General features: G+C 38.1%; 1 protein-coding gene across 1 annotated transcript in view; it reads left to right on the forward strand.

Moving 5' to 3' along the window:
• The window catches only part of ARMC8 (armadillo repeat containing 8), a 66,683-nt gene that overhangs the window by 17,147 nt on the left and 22,814 nt on the right, over positions 1-26,722 (forward strand). The window contains 5 exon segments of the mRNA XM_036849818.1: positions 975-1,175; positions 4,221-4,316; positions 21,346-21,428; positions 21,740-21,821; positions 25,906-25,992. Of these exon segments, the coding sequence (XP_036705713.1) occupies positions 975-1,175; positions 4,221-4,316; positions 21,346-21,428; positions 21,740-21,821; positions 25,906-25,992 (549 nt within the window).

The following is a 26,722-nucleotide window of genomic DNA, read 5'->3' on the forward strand; positions in this document are numbered from 1 at the left end:
AGGAAAATAAGAATAGGCTTTCTTCTTGGAAGCCTAGAGTCGTATTTAAAAGATGGAACCAGCCTGATAAGAAATCAACAGTGAACAATAAAGTGCTAAACTCTGTGGTCAAGCTATAATAGGAACTTAGAAAAGAACAAAGCATAGTTGACTGCGGTTGTAGAGGAAGTCTTCCTGTAATTCTGATGTTTCAGTTTCTATTTCCACATTATCCTTTAAAGTTGATTCATCAGCCTTAGAAATATAAACGTGGGATATTTTTATTGAGAACCTAATGTAGATAAATTACCAAGACCAGTGCCAAGGTTTTTGAAGGACCTCAGAAGTAAAATTGGACTAGTAGATATCACAGTCATTCCAGGGAGTTCTCTGGAGAACTCAGGAACTATGATTGATGCATTTCACTTGGATTATAGGAGAACTGGTAGAATCTGACTAATGGGAAGATCACTGAGTTTTTAAAGCTGTATTTTGTTTTTGCAACTGTAAGTATTAAACTCTAAACAAAAATTGAAAGTCATCCCAGCTATATCACACTCATTAAGGAAAAGATAGCATACTTTTTCTAAGGCAAAATCGTTCCTAATTAAACTGCTGGATGTATTTTAGGTAAATAAATACATAGACAGGGCAGGAGCATCAGAAATGATTTATTAGGGATTCTTAAATGTCTTTTGTAAGGTTTTACAATAAAGCTTCAGTCTTATCAATCACAAAAGCCTAATTAGACTTTATATTAATGTGCTTTGAATATATGGGAGTTTAGTGTGCCAGTGTAAATGATTAACATGCACTGAATTTTGTGTGTTTTTACATTCCAAAAAAAACTTTTATTCTCTGAAATTCTTTATTGAAACATTTGATCACAAACATGACTCCCAGTAAAAACTGTTGGGTTGATATAGTTACTATATGATCTCCATCATGCTTTTGCGTTTACCAAAAAGCAAATAATTAATATCACTACCTTCCAGACATTGCCTTGTTTGGTTCGAATGTGCAGTAAGGAGAGGTTACTAGAGGAGAGAGTTGAAGGAGCTGAGACACTCGCCTATCTGATTGAACCAGATGTTGAGCTACAGAGAATTGCTAGCATTACTGATCACCTCATTGCCATGCTTGCTGATTATTTCAAGTATCCCAGCTCTGTGAGTGCCATCACTGATATTAAAAGGGTATGTTCTCTTTTCCTTTTCAGGAGCTCAAGAGAGGGATTTTTAAAAGGATTTTCTTACTGTTCACCACTTTTGAACCAATTGATAATTAACAGTTCAGAGCCCTTTTAAATAAAGAAATCTTTTAGTAACATAGATGATGTCACTTTGAGTTTTTGAATCCAGTTTGTTTCATGTTTATTGTCAGAAGTTTTTTAGTAAGGAGATAATCAGAAAATTGCATCCCAAATTCCCAGCTAACCCCAAAATAGTGGGGTCTCTAAGCTGGTTATTGACATTATACCAACATCATCTAATGCTATTGAAAGTCCCAGAATCAGCTTTGTCACTATATTCTCATTCTTTAGGACAAGGGTAATCTTTTGTTCCAGGCGACTGAGTGGCTTTATTTTACTCTCCGCCACTGTCTTTTTCTTTTGCTACCTTTTCTTCTAATTTTTGCCATCTCTTCTTTCTTTTCTGCAGTTTCATACTGTGCTTTGGGCCTGCTAGTGACAGCTAAAGCACCATCTAACCTCTAGTTTGAGACCATCAAGGACCAAATTGTGCTAACTTTTTCTCAAACTATAAGTTCCTCAGAATAGGTAGATATTCTTTTTGGCTTTGTTTTTCTCAACGTGTTTGTCATATCCACTTCTCTAAGCATGAGAGATAAATATTCTGTTAGAGAAAGTTTATTTAAGGAGGTCATGGTAGAGAGAGCATTGCCTCCTAAATAGTAACCAGTACTGTTTCACAAATGTGACTGTATTTTTGATGCCACTGGTCCCAATGGTAAATTTTTTTAAACTTATTCTCTTGACCTCTCCCATGCCCCTGAGTTCCAAAAAACTTCATCCGGTAGGCAACTGTTCATTTGGCATTTAACGCTGAAAATAAAACAAACTATTAAGGGTATAACTTTTCTCTGTCTCAGAAAGGGCCTAAAATAACTTCCATTGATATTTGTATTAATGTACACTGCCCTTTATGTATTAAAGTTACGTGCCTGCTCTTCCTTCAGTAGTATTGTTTTTCTAGTAGAAGTGATAGGTTATATTGAAGCAGCTGCCTTGTCTGTTTTCCCTCTGGCTGCTTGCTCACTGACACAGTAACTCAAAGTACAAAGACATATGAGCAAGTCCTAACTACAGCCTCATGAACACCCTTAGCTGACCATCGCAGCAAGGCAAATAGAACACTTTGATGGACGTGAGAGTGAGGAAACATAGTTACAAGAACGTCTAGCTTACACATGTGCAAAACATTTAACTAGTATATAGAAGATATCCCTTTCCTTAGGGTTTTTTCCATTTATTTCCATCACAGTAAAACTGGAATAATAATAACTTTTTTTTAAATCTCCTAAACTTGAATATTAGTTTGTTTTGTCGTCTTTATTTTTGATGATGGATTATCCAGTGGTTTCTGACATACAAGTATAGGTACTAGACCCATAAGAGAGACTTTTTTACATGTTAATAAATGTGTGATTTTCATGGTATTTTAGTCCAAGTCAGTATTCTAATAAATGTTATGACTGGAAAGTAGTTAAGACATAAGAATAGATATTTTAGAACTTACACATCAAAATGAGTGTCGTATATTGGGAGGTTCCTCCCATAACCCATCAGTACCCTGCTTTGATCAAAATATTTGGAGCTACTCTTAAGAACTACCTTCAGAACCACCCCAACTGAGTTTTAGTTTTTTACTGTGGAGTTTTTGTTGTTGTTGTTACTCTAAATGATGTTACCCAGTTGGATTTCCCCCTCTTCACACACCAGTGACAGTTACCTTAAAACTCTCTTAGTCGATGAAAATATGTTATTATTGTCAGGGTTTTCTTGCTAGTGTGCCATTCAGTTCTTTAGGAATGTTCAAAAGAGGGTCTCAGAATATTATGAACAACACCTACATCTTTGCATAGGGTGAACCTTTCCAAGGCAACTCATTTGGAAAAGTTGTAATCATTTGGATAAGTTATATCTCTTAGTTATAAAATTATTTACTTTACTGATATGCCTTATATATTTACTGGTTCATATTTAGTCACTGAAAGTGTCCTGAGAACACGCTTCTCTTTTATTTTTATGGTAGTTTGGTGATAAATCAGGTATATGGAAGAATTGATAACTCAGAAAGCCAGTTATGCATATGAAAAGATAGCATTAATTGTTTCATACCAGTAAGTAATTTTAATAAATTTATCCCAAAAAAGCCCCCTGAACATAATTCTCAGATAGCTGTAATAGACAGGTAGCAATGATTACCATGGTCTGTTGTTTATTAAGCATTTTTACAAAGGTTTTCCTGCTTCTAAAAGCTTTTTAAATGCTGAAATTTGGTTAGCACTATTAATGTTTGGGAAAACCTTCTAAAGATACTGTTGCAGCAGCACTCAAGTTATCAGCTGTATTCCAGGTTAGAAAGACCTGAGTGTGCCATTTTTTTTGTTTTTTGTTTTAATTTAATTAATTAATTAATTAATTAGTTGCAGCATGTGGGCTCTAGTGCCCTGACCAGGGATCGAACCCAGGCCCCCTGCATTGGGTGTGTGGAGTCTTAGCCACTGGACCACCAGGGAAGTCCCTGTGCCATGTTTCCGAGAGCATTTCAAAGAGTTGGTGGGAAATTCCCTGGTGGTCCAGTGGTTAGGACTCTGCGCTTCCACTGCAGGGGACACGGGGTCGATCCCTGGTTGGGAAGCTAAGATCTCATGTGCCACGTGGCACAGCCAAAAAAAAAAAGAGCTGGTGCAAGCAAGCAACAGTGCCACTAAAGCTGCCATCTAGCAACACTGAATTTTTAAGGCTCAGAGGTTCACAAAGGTTTTTCATATACCAGTGTCACATTTTAGACAGAAGCAGACTGCAAGAATTCCAGGTCATGTTGACACAGACACAGCAAGGTCTCAGTCATATGTGAGCAGAAACCCAAAATAACCAGCACTGATAACGTTAATAGTTGTTAAAACATATTTTTCCTTCAACTCTACTTTATTAGTTTTATTGAAAATTTAATTTGTGGACTGGGTTGGAACATATCTTTTTTTCCCTCCCATAGCTTGATCATGACTTAAAGCATGCTCACGAACTTCGCCAGGCTGCATTCAAGCTCTATGCCTCTCTCGGAGCAAACGATGAAGACATCCGGAAGAAGGTGAGTCTGGGAGAGGGGCGTCCCCCAGTCCTGACAGCCAGCAGGCAGGGAGTGACGTCAACCTGAAAGTCGTGGTGAAGAGCACTAACAGTGACTGTTTGAATATAATAAAACAGAGTGACTAAAGGCATAAATGAAGAATGAATGGGACCCGGATTTGGGGGGTTGTTTGTTTGTTTTTAGAACATAGAGTGGCATGGCCGTGCTGGAATGACAAATAACTGGCGTGCTTTTTTGTGTCATTAATATGGATTATTGTGTTGCACATTTTTGCATGTGTTCTGATAAAAATCAATTCTAGCACTGTGAAGCTTCAGACACCTTGAAAGACCTAACACTAGAATTGTAAATGTTATTTATGGAAATACTTTCCAATGCCATTGAGAAATTCAAATCTCTATTGTATATTGTTCTTTGATATGTGGCTTAGTTATGTTTTGATTTTTTTTTGCTACTGTGCAAGTTCGATGTGAATAAAATCTTTGTGGAATAATGATTTTATGTTTAGTGAGTGGTCATATGAATTTTCCAGCTCCCAAAAAATGTGTCACTGCTATAGCACCTTATGTTATTACAGCCTAGTCCAACACTGAGCTCATGTTCTTTATGAGAATAGTTCTAAGCAGGGAGTAAAGTATTGTGGTAAGCTCTGATCTGGCTCCCTCCACAAACCAAAAGCCTGGAGCTTACTACTCAAGAAAAAACATGTATAATCTAGTAAATTATAAACAAGGCTTTTAGGAACATCGTAATTTAATTCATATGTTCTGTCTTGATGAGCCATAGCAGAGAGAGCAAATTGTGCATTATTTACTGAATGTGGCAGTTTACTAAATCTCCCCATCTTGCATTGGTATTTTAAGGAGCCCTGTGGGAGAAATCACAAAGTATTGGGGCTTTAACATGATTTAGAGAAGTACTTTGGGCTTGTAGAAAGAGAAGTATGGAATTAACTGTAGGTTTATTGAAATAAATTGTACCATTCTTGGAGAAAATTGAAATTAATAGCAGTAAGATCTGTAAGATTAGATATGTAAGTAGCTTTGCTTTAAAATCAGTTCAGAAAACACAACTAAGCTGAATGTTTTCCATGTACCTCAATTTAGTTCAGTTAACAAGATGTTTTTGACTTGAAGTGTTCTAGTAAATATCTATGAAAATCCTTTTTGACACCTCTAAGCTTTAATTTGTAAACTGTTACTTCAAGGCAAACATACTAGTGATATGATTTTCCCTATGTCTAATCATGATTTATGAATGTTGTTGTTCATATATTTCATTCAGTTTAGGTACCTGGTATACTGCAAGGGAAGAGGCTTTTATGGCAATTCATATAGATAAAATATTTTTTAAAAATTGACATGGACTGTATAACTTAAACCATCCCAAAACAAATCATTATGTATTTATTAGGGCCCAATGGAAAGAGGAGAGGTATTTTACCCAGTCTTTTAGCTGAAGAAGGCCATGCCATGGACTGAAAGGGAGATAGATAGATGGACCATAATGGGGGGAAATAGGATGTCCATTTGTACTTCTTTGTACTTTTTTGTTAATAAACTATTGTTTTGGAATTAATGACTTTAATTTGTGATATCGTGTTCTAGAAATACAACGTAACAGTCTGATGATCAGTAGTTTATTAAAACTTGTATTTATAATGTGTATAATTTCCTGGTAAGGCTAATCCTGATAATTTCTGTAGAAAGATAACAAATAAAGAATAAGTTATAATTATTATAGTTTTTTGTGTGTGCTGAAGAAAAGATACTATAGTATGCCTGTGTAATGGGGATTATATAGAGTTTTTAGGAACATTTAATTTCTGGGAAATCAAGTGAATAATTTATAGTTCATAGCAACTACTGAAGAGAGAAATTGTAAATTGGAAAATATAAAGTAATTTTGTGATAAAATCTGCATGAAAACGGTTCTTAGGAGTGGAGAATTTTTATTTTCAGTGTATAAAAATTATAAATGTTAACTCTTCCTTTGAATGCGTTTATTTCTATTCTATTTTTGTTGAAATAATTATTTGGATAGATTTTTATTTACTTTCTCCATGAAATATTTATTTACCTTTTACACTTCTGCCTTAACTTTGATTGTATTTCTGTTTTTGGTGTAGATTCTTGAAGTACAATGTTTATTATTGTTTTATTTTTTAATGCAATTTTTATACTTGCCAAGATGGAATTTCAGTTTACTGAGTTGATGAGTGGACAATCTCTGAAAGAAATTTCAAAGCCTGTAGACCTATTTCCACCCCCATCCCTCACCCCACCCCCCAGCCAAACAGAAGGCTTATTTATTCCAGGATAAAAGTATGAAATGTTCAGTTGGTCTGCCCTTTAAATTGAAAATGGTAATGTAATTCAATAAATACAGGAAGTAACATATATCTCATTGCCCTATTATGACCAGTTAAGGGAATGAGGCAAAAGGAATAGAAAACTAGAGCAAAGAGATAGAGACAGTGAGAGGTATACACAGCAGTAAAGGAGAAAGATACAAGCCTCCTCTCTTCATGGAATTATGGCTCTATCTTATTGCTTGTAAAGACTTCAAAAGGCCTGCTGTGATTTCATTTCTTAATAGCTTCTCTCTGGGCCACACAAAATTAAGCTGAAGACTGAATATGACCTGTAGGTCAGAGATTTACCACTCCTGCTTTGAAGCAGTGTTAGTGTGTTCCCATTAGAAGAAACCAACTGTATAACAAACAGTCCCTGGAACCTAATAAGCACTCAATAAATATTGTTGAGTGGATACAGAGAGATAAATATGGAAATGAAAATGCGGAAATCATACACAGAGTGATATTTCCTTTAATACACCTGGATCTTTCTGTATCCTTCTGTGCAGAGCAAAGTTGGTCTCCTAATTCCTAGCTTGGCATCCTTTATCACTCTGTGGCATAGGTACAAATTTCCTGATTTCCTGTGGTGTCCTGTCAGTGAAAGGGTGGAAAGAGTCCTGCGGTGAAAGTGGAGAACATTACCATTGGCTGTGACATGAAAAGGGAGAAGAAGCCCAAGAAAAGATGAAGGACCACTCACCTTGACAACAGATGTGGCCTGGCCATATTAAACTTAGAATAATTCAAGGATTTTGGTTAGGGAAAGCAAGGGCAGAGCAGGAGTTAAGAGCTTGGTGAAAGAAGGGTCCAGAGCACATTAGCAGTAACTGCACTGACAGAAATGCCAGGTAAAAATTAGCTGTAATCTCTGCCGCGGGGAAAGTCTATAGTCTCTAATGGTAGTCTTTACCACATAGTAATGCTGACTGAGAAGCATGAGTTCAGTTAATGGGACAGTAACAAAGAAGTTAAGACAACTAACAAATTATTTTAAGTACTGGCATCTCAATCAAAACCCCAGTCAGTTGGCTAAGTCATGCAGAGGCAGCAGTGGCAAATTACAGCAGGCCTATAATTGTGAGGCCCATTGTTTTATAACAAAGAATTGCTTTTTTGAAGACCATCACTTGATTGGTACCTGTTGATCATCAGTTAGGTTGGAAATTTAAAAGGATGGTCTCTCTTTTACTTTCTTCAAGGAGCTTGCAGAATTTATCAGAAATAGCTAGGAAGTGTAAATTGAGGAAAATTAGAAATTTTAAATATAAATTAAAATTCAAGGAAATTAATAAACTTAACAGGATGTTATTTTTATTTTTGATAAAAATAAAACATATTACAAATGTAAATGTAGTACTTACTGTAGCCTTTGCTCCTTTGAGATATCTGACTAATGGAGCTTTTCAGAAAGCTTTGCTCTTGGATTTTGAGTACTTACATTTTAGCTGGAGATCCCTTTTGAGGAACTAGAATGTAAGCTCCATGAGGGCAGGGATTTTTTGTATTTTGTTCCTCACTGTATTCCCAGCATCTACAATACTATGGGGTGCATAGTTGGCACTTACCAATATTTGAAGAATGAATGGATGAATGGACAAATGCATATTTGAACTATATTGCAAAATTGCATTGTTAAGCACTATTAATTGTGTTATATATGGGCCTCTCTGCATTAAGAACTTTCATAACTTTGCTAGCAATTTTACGGGTATGTGAAGAGAGGAGATTTAAAATAGAGGAAACCTACATCTGATCACATAGGCAAGGGGTTTCACTATACTTAGCATAGAGAAAATGTAGGAAATTCCCATTTTCAAGAGGCAGACAATACCAAGGGCGTGTCTTCTACTTCTCTGATGTAGGTCAAAGAGAATATGTTTTATGGTATGGTATTTGTTTAATTTTGAAATAATTTTTACCATTATTTCTTAGTTTTTTTCCTTTTTAAATGTATGATTTTTAAAAATTTATAGCATTCACAAGTGTGAATCTGGACCAGTTTTTTTCCCCTAGGGATAAAAGTATGATTTGGTTTATAGAAATTAGGCCGACTGTCAGGAATCAACCTATTCTATAAAGTGATATACACCTGTATAAAATATTCTCAATTAATGAATGCCAGAGTTTTATGAAAATCATAATTAGTGAAGGTCAGAAATTTAATTCAATTCTACGTAGATTGATTGAACTGCCTACATTATATAAACAATGTCAGGTCGGTGGAGGGAGGGGGAAAACAGTAAGGTGAGATAAAGAGGAATAAAGACACAGCCTTAATACTCAGCCTTTATAATAAAACCTCAGTAAGTCAGAGGAAAGTAAGGAATGGCCAGTAAGAATTTGCTAGGGGCTCAAAGAATTATTTGGAACCAATTAAAATGGACATGGTGATATCAATGGAGCAGTCCTTGAATCAATTTGGAAATTAATAATTTAATATTTTAATGTTTTCTAAATGCCTTTTCTTTTATATCTTCAAGAATTGATAACATAAAATCTTAAAGTTTTACTCCTTGGCGGGGGCGGGGGATGCCTGTGGAACAGTCACAGTGGTTTGTACATGACGTGTGTGAAGAAGGTAGCAAAGCGTGAGATGTTTTTTTCTTTTTAAACTGAACAATTGTTTTTTCCTGGACAATTTTTTTGAGAAGTACAGGGAGAAAAAAATAAGAAAAGAAAAGGAAAACAAAGAAGAATGCGAATTTTTCTACTCTCTTTTTCCTAGCAAAGGAAGTTATATCTACAGGGACATTGTGAGGATGAGCTCTAATGTATTTAAAATGTTTAGCATGGTGCCTGTAGGTGCTCAGTAAATCGAAGCATTTATTAGACTATCTTAAATAACTTCATTGGAAGATTAAAAATAAATATATATTTTTAAGTATTGGGAGAAAAGCTGAACAGTTTTGGGGCATAAATAAACACGGTTTACAGTGAAAACAGTGATTTTATGCTATAAATTTCCAAGACTACTAGTTATTCCTTCTAGTAAAAAGAATATTTATACTTCAGAAGCATCAGCTCTTTTTTTTAGTTTATCTCTTATTAAAATGACAAGATGTCTTCTTACTCTTATAATTATATTTTTAAATATATTTAAAATACTTGTTTTCAAAACTCTTTGTTGCTGTAGCATACCCTCTGAAGCACCAAATATAATGTTGCTTTTCTTGGAGTTAAATAGAATATACAATATAAATCAATAATTTGTTAGTATCATAAGTAGTAGATGTCTTGAGAAAAGTAAGGAGGCCAAATTCTGTCTAACGTTGTTTATCTAAGTATTACTTATTACTGTCTGTGGTTGCCATAGATGTCATTTCTCCAAAGGGTCATCATTCATATGAAACCATATCTCAAATACATGTGTTCAAATTTTGAACAAATGTAAATCTCCTATGTTTTAGAAATTACACGATTTTAAAGTATATTTGTAAATTTAGGTCAGTTTTTCTTAATATCTTTCCGCTATCTCAAAAACTTGATAAGCACTTCACTTTGAACATTTTAATCATTTGTTATAGCTTGATTTTTATTACTAGTTGGTCTTCTCTGTAACAGTATAATTGTACCATGAATTTATAGTTTAAAACATTTTGTGAAGTTCAGTAATTCTAAATGATCATTTAAAAGGTACACTGTCAAAATTCTGTATTTGTCTCTGCCGTGAAATCAGGCAGATGCAAAAAATTCTTTCTGAGCCTTAGTCTACATGTTGAAACAAATGCCTTGAACATTTTGAAGGTTTTCGACGGTACCACAGAAGTAGCACCCTTCAGGACTTGGTTCTGCTACTGAATAACAACAAATTCATTCAGAATTCAGAATTCCTTGACTTAATCTGTGGTTAAATTGTTAGTTATCGTCTGAAAGCTAATCTACCAAAGAATTTTAAATGAACTCTGCAACACTGATTCATGATGGTAAGTATTTTTAAAGAGTTCACCATGACAGGACCAGGTTTTGCCACTTGCCCACAGTATTGAGACCCTTGGCCTTCAGCATACTGAAAGAAGCAAACCTGGGAGTGATAATGCTATATACAGAATAGAGGTATTTATAAAATCAAGTAATGAACTTATATTTCAGAGTTTCATTAAATGGAGACATAAAATTGAGTGTTTTACTGTTATTTGTGGTATTGTAGTTGCATAAATCATTGAATTATACTTCTTGTTCTTTTTTTAAAATAGGAAGTACAGATTGATTGTTTCATTAGTTATTTACAATCTAAGACAGGTGATTATAAACCAAGAAATGGGCTAAAATATGGTCTATATTAGATCTATAGAACTAAAATTAGTGACTTAGTTGGATTTTCAAGAATTTTCTATCTGGAAATGAATGAAATGTTTGGGATGATAAAATTTGTGGAGTAGTAGACCTTGAGAAGATTGAGTTTGTGATGAAGAACCAGAACCAGTGCTACACTCTTTCCTGTGATTAAAATGCTAGCACAGGAGTCAGCAAACTATATCCTGTGGGTACTTATTACCTATGTAATTATCCTGTAGCGTGTGAGCTAAAAATGGATTTTGCATTTTTAAATGGTTGGAGGAAGAAAACCGAAAGAAGAAGACTATTTCCTGACATATGAAAAGTAAATTAAATTCAAATTTGTGTCCATAAAGTTTTTCTCTCTTTATCTTTTTTCAGCTTTATTGAGGTATAATTGACAAAATGTCTATCAAGTTTTATTGGAATATAGCCATGTTGATTTGTTTATGTGTTGCCTGTGTCTGTTTTGCACTACAGTGGCAGGTTGAGATGTTGGCTGCACAATCACAAGGCCCACAAAGCCTAAAATATTTACTATCTGGCCCTTTGCAGAAAAACTTTGCCCACCCTGTGCGAAAACTGCATAGCTTAAACAGAAACGACCATAAACCAGTTTGATGAAAAACTGCATTTCCCATTTGCCTCTTTGTACTGAACTATAGAAAGAAATGGGACCCTACCAAAGCCCAGGATCGGGGGTGGGGCGCGGAGATGAGTTGTCTGACTTCCTGAAAGAGAGGCATTATCAAGTGTTGACAGTATAACACTGTCACTGGATTCTTTCCTATATGCCGATTCCCTTGTTTGAATGATTTTGGCATGTGACAGAACCCAGACAAATTGGGTAATAACTATGGCTTTTGGTTATGGTAGGAAATCTTAGATTCTGTGTATTGATTAGCAGAGTTGCCAGAATAAGATTTTTCACCATGCCAATGAGAAAAATTAAGATCCAGTTCCCTTATTAAGCAAATATCCATTCAGCCTTTGCTATATACAAAGCCTTGTGTTAGGTGGTATGGGGGCATGTAAAAGGCATGTAATTTAGGTATTTACATCAAGAGATAATCTGTTTGGGAAACCAAATTTAACAGAACTACCATTTATTGAGCACTTACTGTGTGCTGGGCACTGTGCTGATAATCCGCGTTAGCACATTATCTCCCTTAAACCTTACACAACCTTGTAAGATAGCTGTTGCAGATCAGGAGACAAGTGATTTGACCAAGACCACCCAGCTAATAAGTGATAGCCCCTGCATCGTATCCCAGTCTCTCTGACTCCAAAGCCTATGCTGTTAACCACTTCATTACTTTACTCATGTAGAATTAAATGCCATTACTAGAGCCAAATTATGATATGAAATGGCAAGAAGTGTCACTGGAGAATGTGTGATAGTCTGAAGTAGTGCTATGAATTCAGAAAACTTAATAGTTTGTATTAAGTGTTTGCAAAGCATCAGATTCAGAAAATGTGTCTTTTCTCTCACACAGTTTTTGGTACAAAGTGGATAATGAGATGCTTTAATCATGTCCATTTATTCATCTGGCATTTATGATACACCTCCTCCTTTGTGCCCAGGAATGAAGCAGAAGACTAGTGTGTACTTGTGGGAGCTTACAATTTAAAGCAACTAAGGAATGAGACACTAAATTGCTGTGTAGTAATTCCAGGGCCTTGGGTGTGTATAAAAAGTCCCATCTGCATTGAAAGCCAGTTTTGCCGTGATCCACCCAAATATGATTAAAATAAGGCTGTAATTGAAGTCCATTTATATACTATAAAGAAGTTTACTTAAAAGCATTCTCACCTTTTCCTTCCAAGGTATTAAGGAATGAAAGATCTCCGTATCTGTCTTCCTTCTGCATAATTGGAAATGTTTTTCTAAGGCCACTATCTTGACATGATTACACTGTAAATTAATGTTCTGGAAAGGAAGCATCCAGAGTTAATGATGTCATTTCAGAATTTTATTTTGTAGACAGCTTCCTTATGGAGTAGATTTAAACTTGAGGCAGCATTTTGAAATCTTCTTTTAGTAGTTATCTCTTATCAAGCTGTAATGTTCATAACTGGAATGTAAGCTCCACAAAAGCAGTACTTGGTAGATACTATGCTTGTATTTATTGAGTAAATTGTGTATGTCTGGACATTAGAATTCAGCCAGCCAACCTGTAGGATAATTAAGACTACAGGTCTTACACAAAGCTGTGGCGTGCACAGCTTTGTGTAGAGTAGGGGCTGAGCGGGGCCGTCGTGTTGCACAGTTCTTAGGGCAGTGCATCATTCAGATCCCTGGCAAACAGTAAGAGATGGAAGGGACGTTTCTAGTTCTGTTGTTTGAATAGTCACTTATAATGGTTTTATTTATGTGCTAAAATACAAGTGTAAATCAGCAGCTGTTTAGGTTCCATTCTGCCATAAAGCTAATGGTTGAACTTTAAAAATTGAACTCTTATGTGTAGAGAAATATTTTTTTGATAGAGGAAGTGTTGATTTATTTTTAGACATTATAAGTATTTCTCACACACTGTGTTTATATTTTTGGTTTTAGGAGAAGGACAGGTTGGGCCAAGAGAGTTCTACCACTTTTCCCTAAAGTGTAGAAAAGTTTAGAACTTCGAGTTTTTCTTCTAAGCATTTAACATAAATGAAGTTTCCCAGCTATTAAGAAGGTAAAAAAGGTCCTGAGGTAGAAATTACAAAATACCACTTAAAGAGGCTTAAAAGCAAGAATGAAATATAGAAGCTTAAAAACAGGCCCACCCTAAGAACCCCCTCCCCTTTGTCCTCCACTCCTAAAGTGAGGTGATACTGCTCCGAGGCTTAGACCTGCAGGAGAGCTTAGGTGTTAATTTAGTTCAGTGCTTTCAAGAGAAAGGACCAAAAGGAGACCCTGCAGATCAACTCTTACGATGTTTTGTTTTTCAATTTCTCTGGCTAAGATGTTACAGAAAAACCCAAACGAAGTTTTGGGCCAACCCAGTATTTCTCCCAACACCCTGTCTCCCAAGATTGTGGAGTTAGAGAAGTCTGGTATGAATGTGGGTGTAAAGAGCTATAAAAGACTGAGAGAAGGGAAGAAATGCTTTGTAAAATGTTTACTGAGACTCCGGAATATAATGTTTTGATCAGTGATCTGTCCTAAGAGAAGCTGTGACCTTCTAGGAAAAAAAAAAAAAAAAAGAGCCTCTGGTAAAAACTACCCTCTATTTTTTAAATATTTGCTAGAGGAAAATGTCAGAAAATCTTCAATTGGAGCAGTGGCAAAGATACGACATAGGATAGGCTGTGGTTGGGAAAACCTGCAGTTCTCATCCAGAGCAGATGGGGCTTGTGGCCTGAGAACAGTAGAATATTAGTTCTGTTTAGCTGGTATCTGCTGAAGCTAGATCCTGATTTTAGAATGGAGATCAGATTATAAGGGAATTGAATTTAAAAGTCAGCGGAACTCACTCTGGTGGTTTCTTCACAGTGTTTTCTTAACTTTTCTTCATTGACTTGCATCCTCTCTGACCTTTGGCGTTTATACTCCAACCCAAGCTGAATGGTTGATTTGTCATTTTTCTCTCTTGTAAGTCCTGTGAGTTGTACCTTTTCTTTTTCCCTTGTCAGTCCAGTTTATTAATGGTGACCTCTCTTGCCTTTTACAATATATGCTAATCTTTTTTGGCCTAGGATGTCAGTATATAATATGTAGTTTGCACAGCACTGCTGACTTTTTAAGTTCTCTTCTTTCCTTATTTTCAAATTCAGCCCTCAACTTAGTTACTAAGGCTAAGCAAAAATCTTATCCTTAAGTGCAGTGAGTAGAAAGGACCTCACACTGGAAGTAAGAAAACCAGGTGGAGCCCCAGCTCTGCCTCAGATTTGCCTAGAGAACCTGGACCAGTGACTTAATCTTTCTGAATTTCAAAGACCTCATTGTCAACTAAAGAAGTTGGATGAGTTTATTTCTAAGACCTCTGTAGATTTTAACATTATTCAACTAAAAATTAACAGCCGTAAATGCATTTAGTTCTTTCAGAGAGTTGTATCTGCTGCCATTAACACCATGCAGAAGAATGCAGAAAGAGGATTGGTTTCCCAGTTGAACTTGTTTAGGAGCAAGCACTGCAGCTGCCCTTGCTTGATTCATGAAAGGCCATGTGCTCTTCGGGGTTTTTGTTTTGCTTTGTTTTAATAAAGGGGACATGGCATGAGGATGTACTCAGGAATTATAAATATTAAGTGCTCAAGCATTTCCATGATATGCATGGCAGCATATCCTTAAGTATTCTGTGGCAAAATCAGAATGGTCACATCCTAAAACCTAGGAAAGTTGGTTTTCCATTTTTAGGAATAGATCCCTCCCCAGTACCTTACCAATGCTACTCAGTCAACCAGATCAGCTGGCTGTATGTGTTTATCTCACTCTAGTGTTCACTTTGTTATCTCTTAACCCTTCTCCTTCCTCCCAGCCTCTACCTCATTTCCAAAGCCAATCGACTGCACTGTCATCCGATCTTGTGTTCATAGGGCTCGTCTTTAAAAAAGATAAGTTAGATGAGGGGCTGGACCTTAAGTAAGTGGCCCCAAGTAGGAAAGACTCAAGTGTGTGCCCTCTGAGACCCATCGACATTGACACTTACGAAACTGAAGCATTGCCATCTGCACCTAACAGGTTCAGGGCTCTTGCAGATCCTTTTTCCTTGCCACACCTGCTCTTTCTTCCTGACCTCCTTGTGCTACACTCTGCTTGGCTGCTTAGTCCTTGCTGCTTTAACTAGACCTTCTGGATTTGGTACCTTATCATCTTAGATCTTAGATGGCTACCTCTCCTGACTTACCAAGTTTGATTCCAAGTCTTCACTCTTTCTGGAGAGTTCTGTCGTGTTATCCTCTGTTGGAACTCTTTCTAGGAACCTTTCACAAAAGCCCCTTTGGAATTAAATTGTGTTTGCCTGGCCATTGTGCACGTTAGCATAAGTAATTGACATTAAGAAAATCCAGCTCCCTTGACTCCGAGCCCACCTGCTTTGAGTTGTCTGAGAAGTTCGGTGACACCACTAAGAATCTGCCTGGTTTCAGTTTCCACATCTTCTGCTTGATCTGGTTTCATCACAGTTCAGAGTCCACTCTGAAGTTTGTAGTACCTGGAAAATGCTTCATCCTGGGTCTTGCTGGAAGAATAGCCGTGTCTTGTCTTTCTGTTTGTTTGTTTGTTTGTTTGTTTTAACTCTGTAATCCTTCATTTCTTCAGTTTTCTGAGGAAGAGATGGTATATGACGTGGCCACAAGTTAATTATGGATCCACTAGTGCTCATGGAGGGCTAGGGAATTCCCTTTTAAGCGAAGGCCACCTTTATCTTGTTAACATTCCCATGTGTGCCATGAACCTCTGCCTTAGGATTATCTGGGTTCTGCATTTTCCCCATGACCCTCTAGGCTGACTACCCTTCTCTCCCCCAGGCTGTAGGGATCTCCTGTCCCAAGACAGGGGCCTCAGATGCTGTTCCAGTAGATCTTCATCTACTCCTGCAAGAGCTGCAATGTCAGAGACAGAAAGCTTAGCAAAAGCATGTAGTTATGAAGACACCAGCAGAGAGGTACACAGCACCTAGTCCATTGACCTAAAGTGTGGTCAGTTTAGGGTACAGCATATTTTATGTGATTTAATTCTATAGTTAAATGTACAAACCAGTCCTCTAAAAGAGCAGAGATAGAGAGATGGCTCCTCCACTCTGAGGATTCAGTCCACTACTGATATTCCTCCCGGCCAGGCACAGTGTCTGTGTATCTCTCTCTGTCTCTGTCTCCCTCTTTTATAGCAGATTCAACAAGCTATGCCGCAGGGCATATTTGCTGAGCTATGGCTGAGGAATCTCCAACAAGAATCATGAGGCACAACAACTTCAAGCCCCACTTGGCATTGCTCTTATATCCTGGAAAGACCTAAAGATCCTTTGCGGGGGCTAGGACTTGGCTGTCCATTATTATCAAGGCTTTACAGCACGGTACTGGGGTCGTTGAAAATGTGTTTTATTGTACTTGGCTTTCCAACCCCAGATCTGAGAAGCTATCTAGTGCTCTGTTAGACCTTCATGTGGGTTAGAGGGCTATGGCAGCGTCCACTGCCAATTCCTTCCCAGCTGACCTGAAAATTTTTTCTGTGGATTTGATTCCAAACCTTTCCCTACCTCCTAATCACATTTTTATCCTCATTTTGGTTAGTGTACTCACTATAATTCTCCTTTTATCCCTGCACAGGCACTCTCAGTAGCCTCAAGGCTACAGTTGCAGTTAGATCATGTTGCTCCTTCACATAGCCTCTTAGGATACTCTTCTGGATTAGAATCCTAGATTCATTTCACGTTCTGATTTTGCATTATTTTCACCCACTTGCTCCCTGACTGATATCTTGATGGAGAAAGTAGATCAGACACTCAATTAGTGTGCTTTCTGGAAACCTAGTAGCGTTACTGAAGTTCCTCCATGACGAATTTAGTTGCAAATCTGGGCCTCCTCCTGCAGATATTTTGATAGACTGTGACCTGTAGTCTGAAGGGAATATACTTCCAGATAGCCCTACTGTTTTATATCCTAAATCAGGAGAAAAGTTCTCCAGCCACCTTATAGCCCTCCTCCAGCCCAAAGTGTCAGCCTCCACACCCCCAAGAAACTTGAGAGAAAGCTCAAAGCTCCACTCTGTGTCGCAGTGACTGGCCACTAACATAGTTCTCCAGTGTCCTCTGGCCTGAGCCAGAACATTCTCTGGTAAGGTCATTAATGGCCACTTGCCAGCCTATAGTAAAACTCCCATTCTTGAGAATGGATGTTTTTCCTACTTACCCTTTGTGCTTATTTCACTCTGTTTGCCTTAAGCCCCATGGCCTGTGAATCTCTCATAGATTCAAGTGGCATAGCACTTGAACAGTTAATTGCACTTGCTTGTTCAACACTGTAAGTTTGGTGGGAACAAGGGCTCTGTCTCCCGCATTGTATCTTCCAGTTTTAAAACCATGCCTAGCACTCAGTGGACACTCAGATATTTGCTGAATAGGTAAATGCGGGTATGTAAATAGGAGCTGTGCCCTGTTTGCCCTTCCTTGCCTACTCCCTGATTTTGTCCCCCTGTCCTGCACTATCTCCAGTCTCTTCTAACCAACCTTGCTTCCCATGTCACTTCTGAACATGATAGTTTTGCCCAAACAGACTAACACAATTTTTATTTACCTGACTGCAAAGAATTGGAGGTAAAATAATCATTGCTCTATCCTCTCATTTTACTGAAGGCCCAGAGAGGTCAATTGAGTTGCTCAGAAGCATAGAGCAAGTCTATATGCCTACATGATTGCTACAGCTGTCCTGTGCCTTGTCAGATTTACATCTTTGGTTAGATGTGGCCGGTCAATATTATCCAGAAGTCTCTTTCAAGTCTTTCCCATGCCCAGGTTTCTTAAGCACCAGGAGCCAGTCTAATAGTATTTCTCAGTTCTTGGAGAGTAATCATGTGTCCCTGTCTCTGCCCCAGCCCCCATCGCTTTATTTTCTGATAATGTAATTACACTCAGTACAGGCAGCTGTTTCTCCCAAGTTATCCCTTCTTATTCTCAAGTAAAATTTATTTCCCAAGCCACTGGGAAGGAGCTTTCAGTCTTCTGCATCTAGCTATCCAGTGCCTGAGACTTTTGCCCCAAGTTTTAATTTCCATCCCATGCTAAAGGTCCTGGTTTGGCATTGTCTTTTTCAAGAACAGTGGCTAGTCCTTGATTGAAGTAACCTGTCAGTCAACCAGTCTTTGACAGTTGCTGTAGCACAAAAGATTAGATAACTTGGAAAACACTATAATCCCAAACAAATAGTAATAAGGTCCTAACTAGTTTATTGGAGTGAGACTAGTAAGGAAATGAATATAAGGTGTACAGTGCAAAATCACTTGATTGGGTATTCAGGAAGAGATGGAGTCAAAATTGACACAAACGTAGTGCCTGGGTGACTGGGAGAATAATAACACTATTAGAGTGACAGACAGACAGATGTAGAGAAAGAGTAGGCTTAGGGAGGGAAGATAAACTCAGCGTGGGACATAGTGAGTTAGACGTTCCACCAAACATTGTGGAACTTATGTTTGTGTTTAGCAGGCACTTGGAAATATGAAGCTAGAGGTCAGGAAAGAGAATTACACATATCAAGCTGATTTTGAAGTCACAGCAGTATCATTTAAGTAGAGTAAGGATGAACAGAGCTTTGGGACACATGTCCATTTAAGGAAGGGAAGGGGTGAGAGGTCTGTAGCTTAAAGAGGTTAATGTTTGGGCACTTATGTCTTTTAAATAGGAGTGGGAATGGGAGGTGGGGCAGGCTGAGGAAGAGGATCCAGTGGCGTGGGGCAGAGTAAAGATGCAAGAAAGAGGGGTGGGGAAGGGGGCAGGGCTTTGAGCTGTAAGTACCCAGCTTCAACAGTACAGGAGTGAAGAAGAGAAGTATGGAGACACGTTAATGAGAAGGGGAAAGTTGAGGCAACTTGTGTCCCAGAAAGAAAGCAATGTCCCTGCAAAAATGAGGTGAGCGCAGAGGGACTGAGGGTGTGAGGGAGGTAGGAAGCGTTAACAGGTAGGAGGTAAACATCCTAAGGAGTGTGGGAGTCTCCTGCAGGGGAGTGCAAGGCTGGTGGGCCTTCGGTGAGGACCCCACTGAGGGGGGATGGCGTGCCCTGAGAGACCAGGCAGCCGGGTTTGGTGGGTTTTCTACTGTAATACCAGCAGTTTGGGATCTGAAGCAGGAATGAGTTGTGGGAGGACAGTGGAAAGGAATCTAATATGTGGAGTATCTGAGCAGGGCATCCAGGTGAGAAAGAAAGGTATATGAGGGTCCAATAGATAGGCAGACGTTCCGGGGCTGGAAGTGACAATGAGGACAGAGGGTGGATGTGCATAAAGGTAACGGTGAGATTAGGTTTGGTTCGGAGTGAGAAATAGATCAATATGTAAGTTTTCTTCAGCCACCTCGGAACCTGCAAATCACGATGTTTTTAAAATAGTGACCATTCCTCCTACCCTACAACTGCAGTGTGGTTCCCTGTTCTTAATAGTTGGTAATCTTCTCCCAGGCACTGTTCATTTCAACTCTATTTTCTTCTCTTCCCATTCGGCTGGAACATCCTGAGATTTCCCACCCTCTCCTGTTCTGAGGTCAGCCTTTAACTCCTCTCATTTTAGTCTAGGTCAGTGACCCTCGACCTTGGCTGCACACTGGATTCTAACTGAGGAGCTTTTTAAAAAAATACAGGTGCCTAAGCCCCGCCACAGAGAGTCTGATTTAATTGGCCTGGGACTTTGTTAAACTCCACAGGCGATGGTCCTACGTGTCCTCCCAGGTGAAAGTAATGACTCCCGTTAATGTGTTGCCCACACTGGGAGCTACCTGAGGAGCAGGGGACTACTCTAACCAGGGCGGTGTTACAAGCATGGCTGAGCACAAGGACGCCAGAGTCAGATGCCTGGATTCCTGTCTCAGCTCCGTGATCCTAAGCAAACTCTGGATTATCTAGAATCTTCAATTTCCTAATGTGCTGATGGGGAATAATAATGCCTACAAAAGGCTTTAAGTCACATAATGTAACATGCTTATTAGCACAATGCCTGGCACATCGAAGTACTCAACAAATAATAGTTGTTTTTGTTAATATTTGTGTTTTGATAGCATTAGCATTTTTTCTTAATATGCTGTTTTTCCATGGGACCACACAAATTAAACTTAATTTCTTCCGCACACTATTTTGTATCTATGCATTGTTTAATGAAGGAAAATCGTAGGCTATCTTGTTTTTAAATTTAAAAAAAATAAAGCTTCATGATTGTAATGATTACATGTAGCAGGACTTGGTGCTACAGTGAAATTTGGCAAGGATTACTTTTCTAAATATTTAGCTTAATTTCCATTTGCTTGGTAAGAAAGTAGCCACAGGGTGGCTCTGTCAGAAACCCACAGATTGCTTTTCATAAGGGCTGAATGTGGACCGTGATTTTTCAAGAAACTCACTCTGGGAGGAGAAACTCTGGCAGGAACCTGCCCAATGGTAGTTCAGTAATATCTTGCTTTTTCTCAATACTGTTTATGCAACACCTCTGCAATATTTATCACATGTAATTATTGTTTTAAGTGTCTTTAAAAATAAATGAAGAAACATAATCTGCCCATAAGCCTGTCATTCAGTCTGGCAGGTCCTTGGTGGGGTAGCCCTACCTTTCTGATGAGCTGCCTGCCCCCACTGCAAAATGATTGTTCCAGAGGCAAAAACTCTTGCTGAAAACATTAACTTAAAATGGACATTAACATACTTGCATTTACAAGCAGTGAAGTTTGTCATCTTCGTGTTGTTATTTATGCAGCATTAACCTTTTTCTCCAGATCATTGAGACTGAAAATATGATGGACCGAATTGTGACTGGCTTGTCTGAGTCTAGTGTCAAGGTGCGGTTAGCTGCCGTCAGGTATGAGCTTTAAATGGCCTGAATAAAAATCCTTTGCCGTGTGTTTAACCTGTTTCCTTTCCGGACCTTCACCGAGTAAGCACAGAATCCAAATGTTACTTGAAAGTATTCTCAGGTGAATTCGTACAGTACGTAACACTATTTAACAGAGAAGCTAGCCTGAAAAGCCTGTGAAGTCCTGAAGTAGTTGAATTAATGATGTCTGTAGATAAACTTGAAGTGTATATTAGTAATTGTGCAATGCCAAGCGGTGTGTTTGAAAAGTAAAAGTTTCGGCTTCTTGTGAAGCTAATTTTGATTATTCTTTGTAGATGTTTGCACAGTTTATCTAGATCTGTGCAGCAGCTTCGAACCAGTTTCCAGGATCACGCCGTGTGGAAACCTTTAATGAAGGTAAGAAGAAAGCAGCAAGTCCACACCTGTTCCCACCGAGCCTTTAGTGAGCGAGGTAGCTGACTGCACTCTCTTCTGGTCTAGGAGCGTATCTGATTTTTATGTTAAAGCGTTTTGAACATTTATCTCCTCAGATCTGATGTTCTAAGCCTCTTTAGAACGTGTAGAATGTGTTTCTGAGGTCAGCATCTCATGTGTGACAGGGGAAGTACATGCCTGGCTTTCTTTCATTAAATGAAACTCTAGTTACTCATCTGATCTCCCTGTGTGTCTAGTATTACACTTTAGGCTTATATCCAGAGTCATCTTTGTAATTTTTAGTTATAAAAAAGAAAGGAATCAGCCATTTACAGATACAACCTGTTCTTAGTCTTTTGGCAATCCCTGGATATTTTTTAAAACAATTATTACTTCCTGTCTCTCTATTCCAGAATGACTTCTTTGTTAAGACCTAAAGGTCTTTCCTTGAGGGCCAAAAAAAAAAGAAAAAGGTGGTTTAGGTCAAACAGTTATCTGAATTGAGACTTAGAATATGCACAGGTTGCTACTAATAATGTTATCCCTGATACAGTACAGAACCACAGGTCAAGATGGTTAGTCTCACCATCTTTTTTTCTTTTTTTTAAGTAACTATACACCTTGCATTTAATCAACAGATTTATTTGTTTAAGCTTTTGGTTTTTTGTTCTGCTTTTTAGTATCTCCTGTGAAAGCCTCTGGGCACAGTAAGTCTACCAAAAATTTTTACTACAGAGCTCTTGCCCCCAGCTTAAAGCCTCAGGTTACAGTAGAGGCATAAGTATGGTAGAAATAGCTGGGGGAGGCTTCAGGCAGGAAGATTACAAAGTAGCTTTGATGCAAAAGGATGTCAGGAGGGTTTTCCAGAGAGGAATAGCATGAACAGAAACATTACGCTCTCCTTAGTAAAGGAATTTTACTGTTGCCACTCTTGCTTGTTCTTAGATTGCACCTTTTTCATAGCAGCTTAATCTTGATTTATTGATTCTGTCCATTCAAAAAAATTTTTTTAAACGTATTTTAATTTTTTTTTTTTTTGGCTGCTTTGGGTCTCCATTGCTGTGCGTGGGCTTTCTCTAGTTGCAGCGAGCGGGGGCTACTCTTCGTTGCGGTGCACAGGCTTCTCACTGTGGTGGCTTCTCTTGTTGCGGAGCATGGGCTCTAGGCGCATGGGCTTCAGTAGTTGTGGCACGTGGGCTCAGTAGTTGTGATTTTCGGGCTCTAGAGCACAGGCTAAGTAGTTGTGGCACGTGGGCTCAGTAGTTGTGGTTTGCGGGCTCTAGAGCACAGGCTAAGTAGTTGTGGCTCGCGGGCTTAGTTGGTCCGCGGCATGTGGGATCTTCCCGGACCAGGGATCGAACCCTGGTTCGACCAGGGATCGAACCTGCCAATGCAGGGGGATTCTTAACCACTGCACCACCAGGGAAGTCCCCATTCAAGATTTTTAAAAGTGCTCTCCTGTTTCCCAAAATAACTTCCAAATATTTTCTCTGGAGCCATTTTCTCTGATTGCTCGGCTTGGTACCCCTCTCTCACATGAATCAGAAAAGGAGCAACATGTGGTTTCTGGCTAGTTCTACCTGGGCAAAGGTCTGGTGAGCAGTCTAAAAGGATTTTGAGCACTTGGTTACATGTGGGTATAATTACTATCAAACTACTACTATGTTGCACATTTAAAGGATAGTATTAAAAGCCTGGAAGTAAATGAATGATTTATTTCAGATACTTCTGGGTTTCTCTTATTTCAGAGGCTGTTTGCATGTCTATTGATTCTTTTTCCCCTTTTGCTTTTTCATGTTTTTAAAGTTGGTTAGCAAGCCACAAGAGAGTAGACATTTGATTTTAGCTAAAACTTTTATTTGTGATTATTTTTTGTTCTTATTTTGGTGAAATTCTATTTGGTCAGTGTTAGATGTCAACTTCTGAGTTTCACATGTTCTGTCTTATACTGTAGTGAGTAAATGCTTTTAAGAATTTCATAGAATCTTTTCTGTTTTAATTTATTATTGTTATGTAATTTGAAAATGAAACTTATAAAAGCAGATTAATCTCTATAAAACAATAAATAATACTTTAAAAAGTGAATCATATCAAGCAAAGCAACCTTTTAAAACAAGTAATAGCCATTTATTAATGTTTCTTTTAAAAGTTACACATTTTTAAAGTCATTTTTTTCTTCTTAACAAAACACAGAATGCCCCTCCCCCAAAAATACCCTGCTGTGAATTCATATGATTGCAAATTCCCCAGCACATAGACCAGAAACAAAGCAACTTTTTAAAAGCCTTGATAGGCGCTCACTTATTTCAGTCAATGATTCTAAGTAGTATAATTTTGGAAAATGATTATTTCTCTTAATTCAGAAGCATTCATTGAGCACCCACGTTGTGCAATGCCATTTAGTTGATACAGGCCAGGATAAATTAGACTATAGATATTATTATAGATTATTCCTTCAAGAAGCTTAAATTTGTTAGTAGGAAAAGAGATTGGCAGGGCTGCACAAGGAATTTGAAAGTGAACAGTAGTAAGGGCCCTAAGAGAGGTCACAGACAGTAGCAGTGGGCACTCAGAGGAGGATAGGATGACTTCTGATTGGAAGGGCTCCAAGGAGCCTTCTGGAATGGGACAGCCTTAAGGCATGGATAGAGTATATACCTGAGAGACATAGGAAGGGCATGGCAAAGGAAGGGAAGGGTGAAAAGGGTGTTAAAGTGGGTTGTGGCACACACAGAGATCAGCCTGCATAGTATATGAGATGTGATCTTTATCAGTTAGCTAATGATTCACAGAAGAGTTAAAACACAGTATCTTAGGAGAACTGCTTCCATTTTGTAATTCTTGCTTGTTCTTAACTTGGGAACCTCAGACTTGATTTAGCTGATAATATATTTAACTCTGTGAATTTTTTGTGATGATCCATTTCCAATGTGTGTAACTAGAGCTCCTAGGATTACTTTTGGGATCATAAGCCTCATCCTGATCTGATTCCAAATGCAAAGGATTTATTTGAAGTGGATATTGCATATACGTGGTAGTGTTTCTGAAGCCTTCTCAGAATCTAGAAAGAGGAGGTTCTGATCATAGCTAATGGCAACGAACCTTTGTCATCATGCTGTGTTGTTTTCTGAGTTCAGTAAGAGTCCATGGCAATTAGTTTGCTGTATAACTGCTATGTGCCTGATAACAACAATTATGGCAATAAGTTACCTTTTTTAAAACCTTATTTATATAACCATTACTGTGTGACAATTACTGTTCTAAAATCTTTTCATATATTAATTTTCACATAAACTCTATGAAGCAGACACTATTATTATCCCCATTTCATAACAAAAGAATTCATACACCTAGTTAGTGGTTAAGCTGAAATTTGCACTCAAGCATTCTGTGTTCTTAACTCCCATGCTATGCCGCTTCCCTTATTATTCACCAAATCACATTTAATCTTAAGTAGTCCCATCAAGGAAGTGTTATTTTCCTCAATTTGAAGGCTCAGAGAGGTTAAGAAATGTGCTTAAGTTCACACATCTAGTAAGTGGAGGAGTGAGGGTTGGAACCAGGACTGTGTGATTCCAGTCCTGAGAACCAGTTTCCCACCTTGCCCTGCCTGAGTAGTAGCTTGATCCATCCATGTTCCTAGACAAACAAGTCTTTCCAGAGACATCAGAAAGTCTCAGGTCCTAGGGCAATTCTGTGGTTTCATAAGTGGCCTGAATATGGTGGAGTAAATTGGGTTAACTTGCCCCAAAGCAGTTCTGTGGTCTTCAAACTTTTTACACAGAGCACCCGCTCCCTGACTTGTGTCTATCTCCTTTTCCACGTAGCAGCCCCCATCCTGGCAGTGGGGCTGTAGCTTCTCCTCCAGCAAGATAGATGTGAGGGCCTTAGTCATAATGACAGCACTATGTAAAGTTTCACTCGATGTCAAGTGGATCTTTCCTAACTATCTCTCCAATATGAGAAATCAGGTTGAGAGATACATTGTTTTTGTTCTCATTTATTCTTGTGATCTTACCCCCATGGTTGCAAACCATTAATAGTATCTTTTTTTTTAATTCCACAGGTTTTACAAAATGCACCAGATGAAATCCTAGTAGTAGCGTCTTCCATGTTATGTAACCTTCTTCTTGAATTTTCTCCAAGCAAAGAGGTTAGTGTTGATTTTCTCTTCCTAGATGACTTTTGCCCGGCCTACCTAGAGTTTAGTTAAATAGTTTTCACAGTAGTTGACATTGAAATTTGAGGATTGGTGCTTAAAAGCTATTTCTGAATTGTTTGGATTGGGGGGGCATATTAAATCATTTAAAAATATGATTATCATTTCCTGTTATCCCTTTTCTGCCTGGCATATGAAGTGTATTTAAAAGATATTACAGCTTACAGTCAATCTAAACTGCCTACAACTGCAAGTGTAGGAAATAATTACACTATTAGACTATTTGCAAATTATATTTACTAATGAATACATTAAGACCCAATTTTTTAAACCAGGATTACAGGTCATTTCAGGAGATAACTGCTGGCATTGGAAAATAATCTTTTTAATGTTTAATGTTAATGGTAGTTGTTTAGGGAAGGATTGCATTTGGGGATTTTTTTTTCCCCTTCTTTTATGCATTTTATAAATTGTTTGAGAATGCATTATTTTTATAATAGGGAAATGGAAATAAACTTTAATAAAGGAGGGGGGGAACCTTACTGATTTAGTTTTATCATGTTAAAATATCCCTGGCCTGCCCAATCGTGAACTAGGTTTAGGCACCATCCTTTATTAAGTACATTTAGTCGTCCCATTTTGATGAATGTCTTTCTACATTGTAACACCTTCAGGCTTTTGACTGGTAGTTAGGAAGACATTACTAACAAGGTGGAGGTTCAGA

This window comes from Balaenoptera musculus, chromosome 4 (genome assembly GCF_009873245.2).
Source record: "Balaenoptera musculus isolate JJ_BM4_2016_0621 chromosome 4, mBalMus1.pri.v3, whole genome shotgun sequence".
NCBI lineage: Eukaryota > Metazoa > Chordata > Mammalia > Artiodactyla > Balaenopteridae > Balaenoptera > Balaenoptera musculus.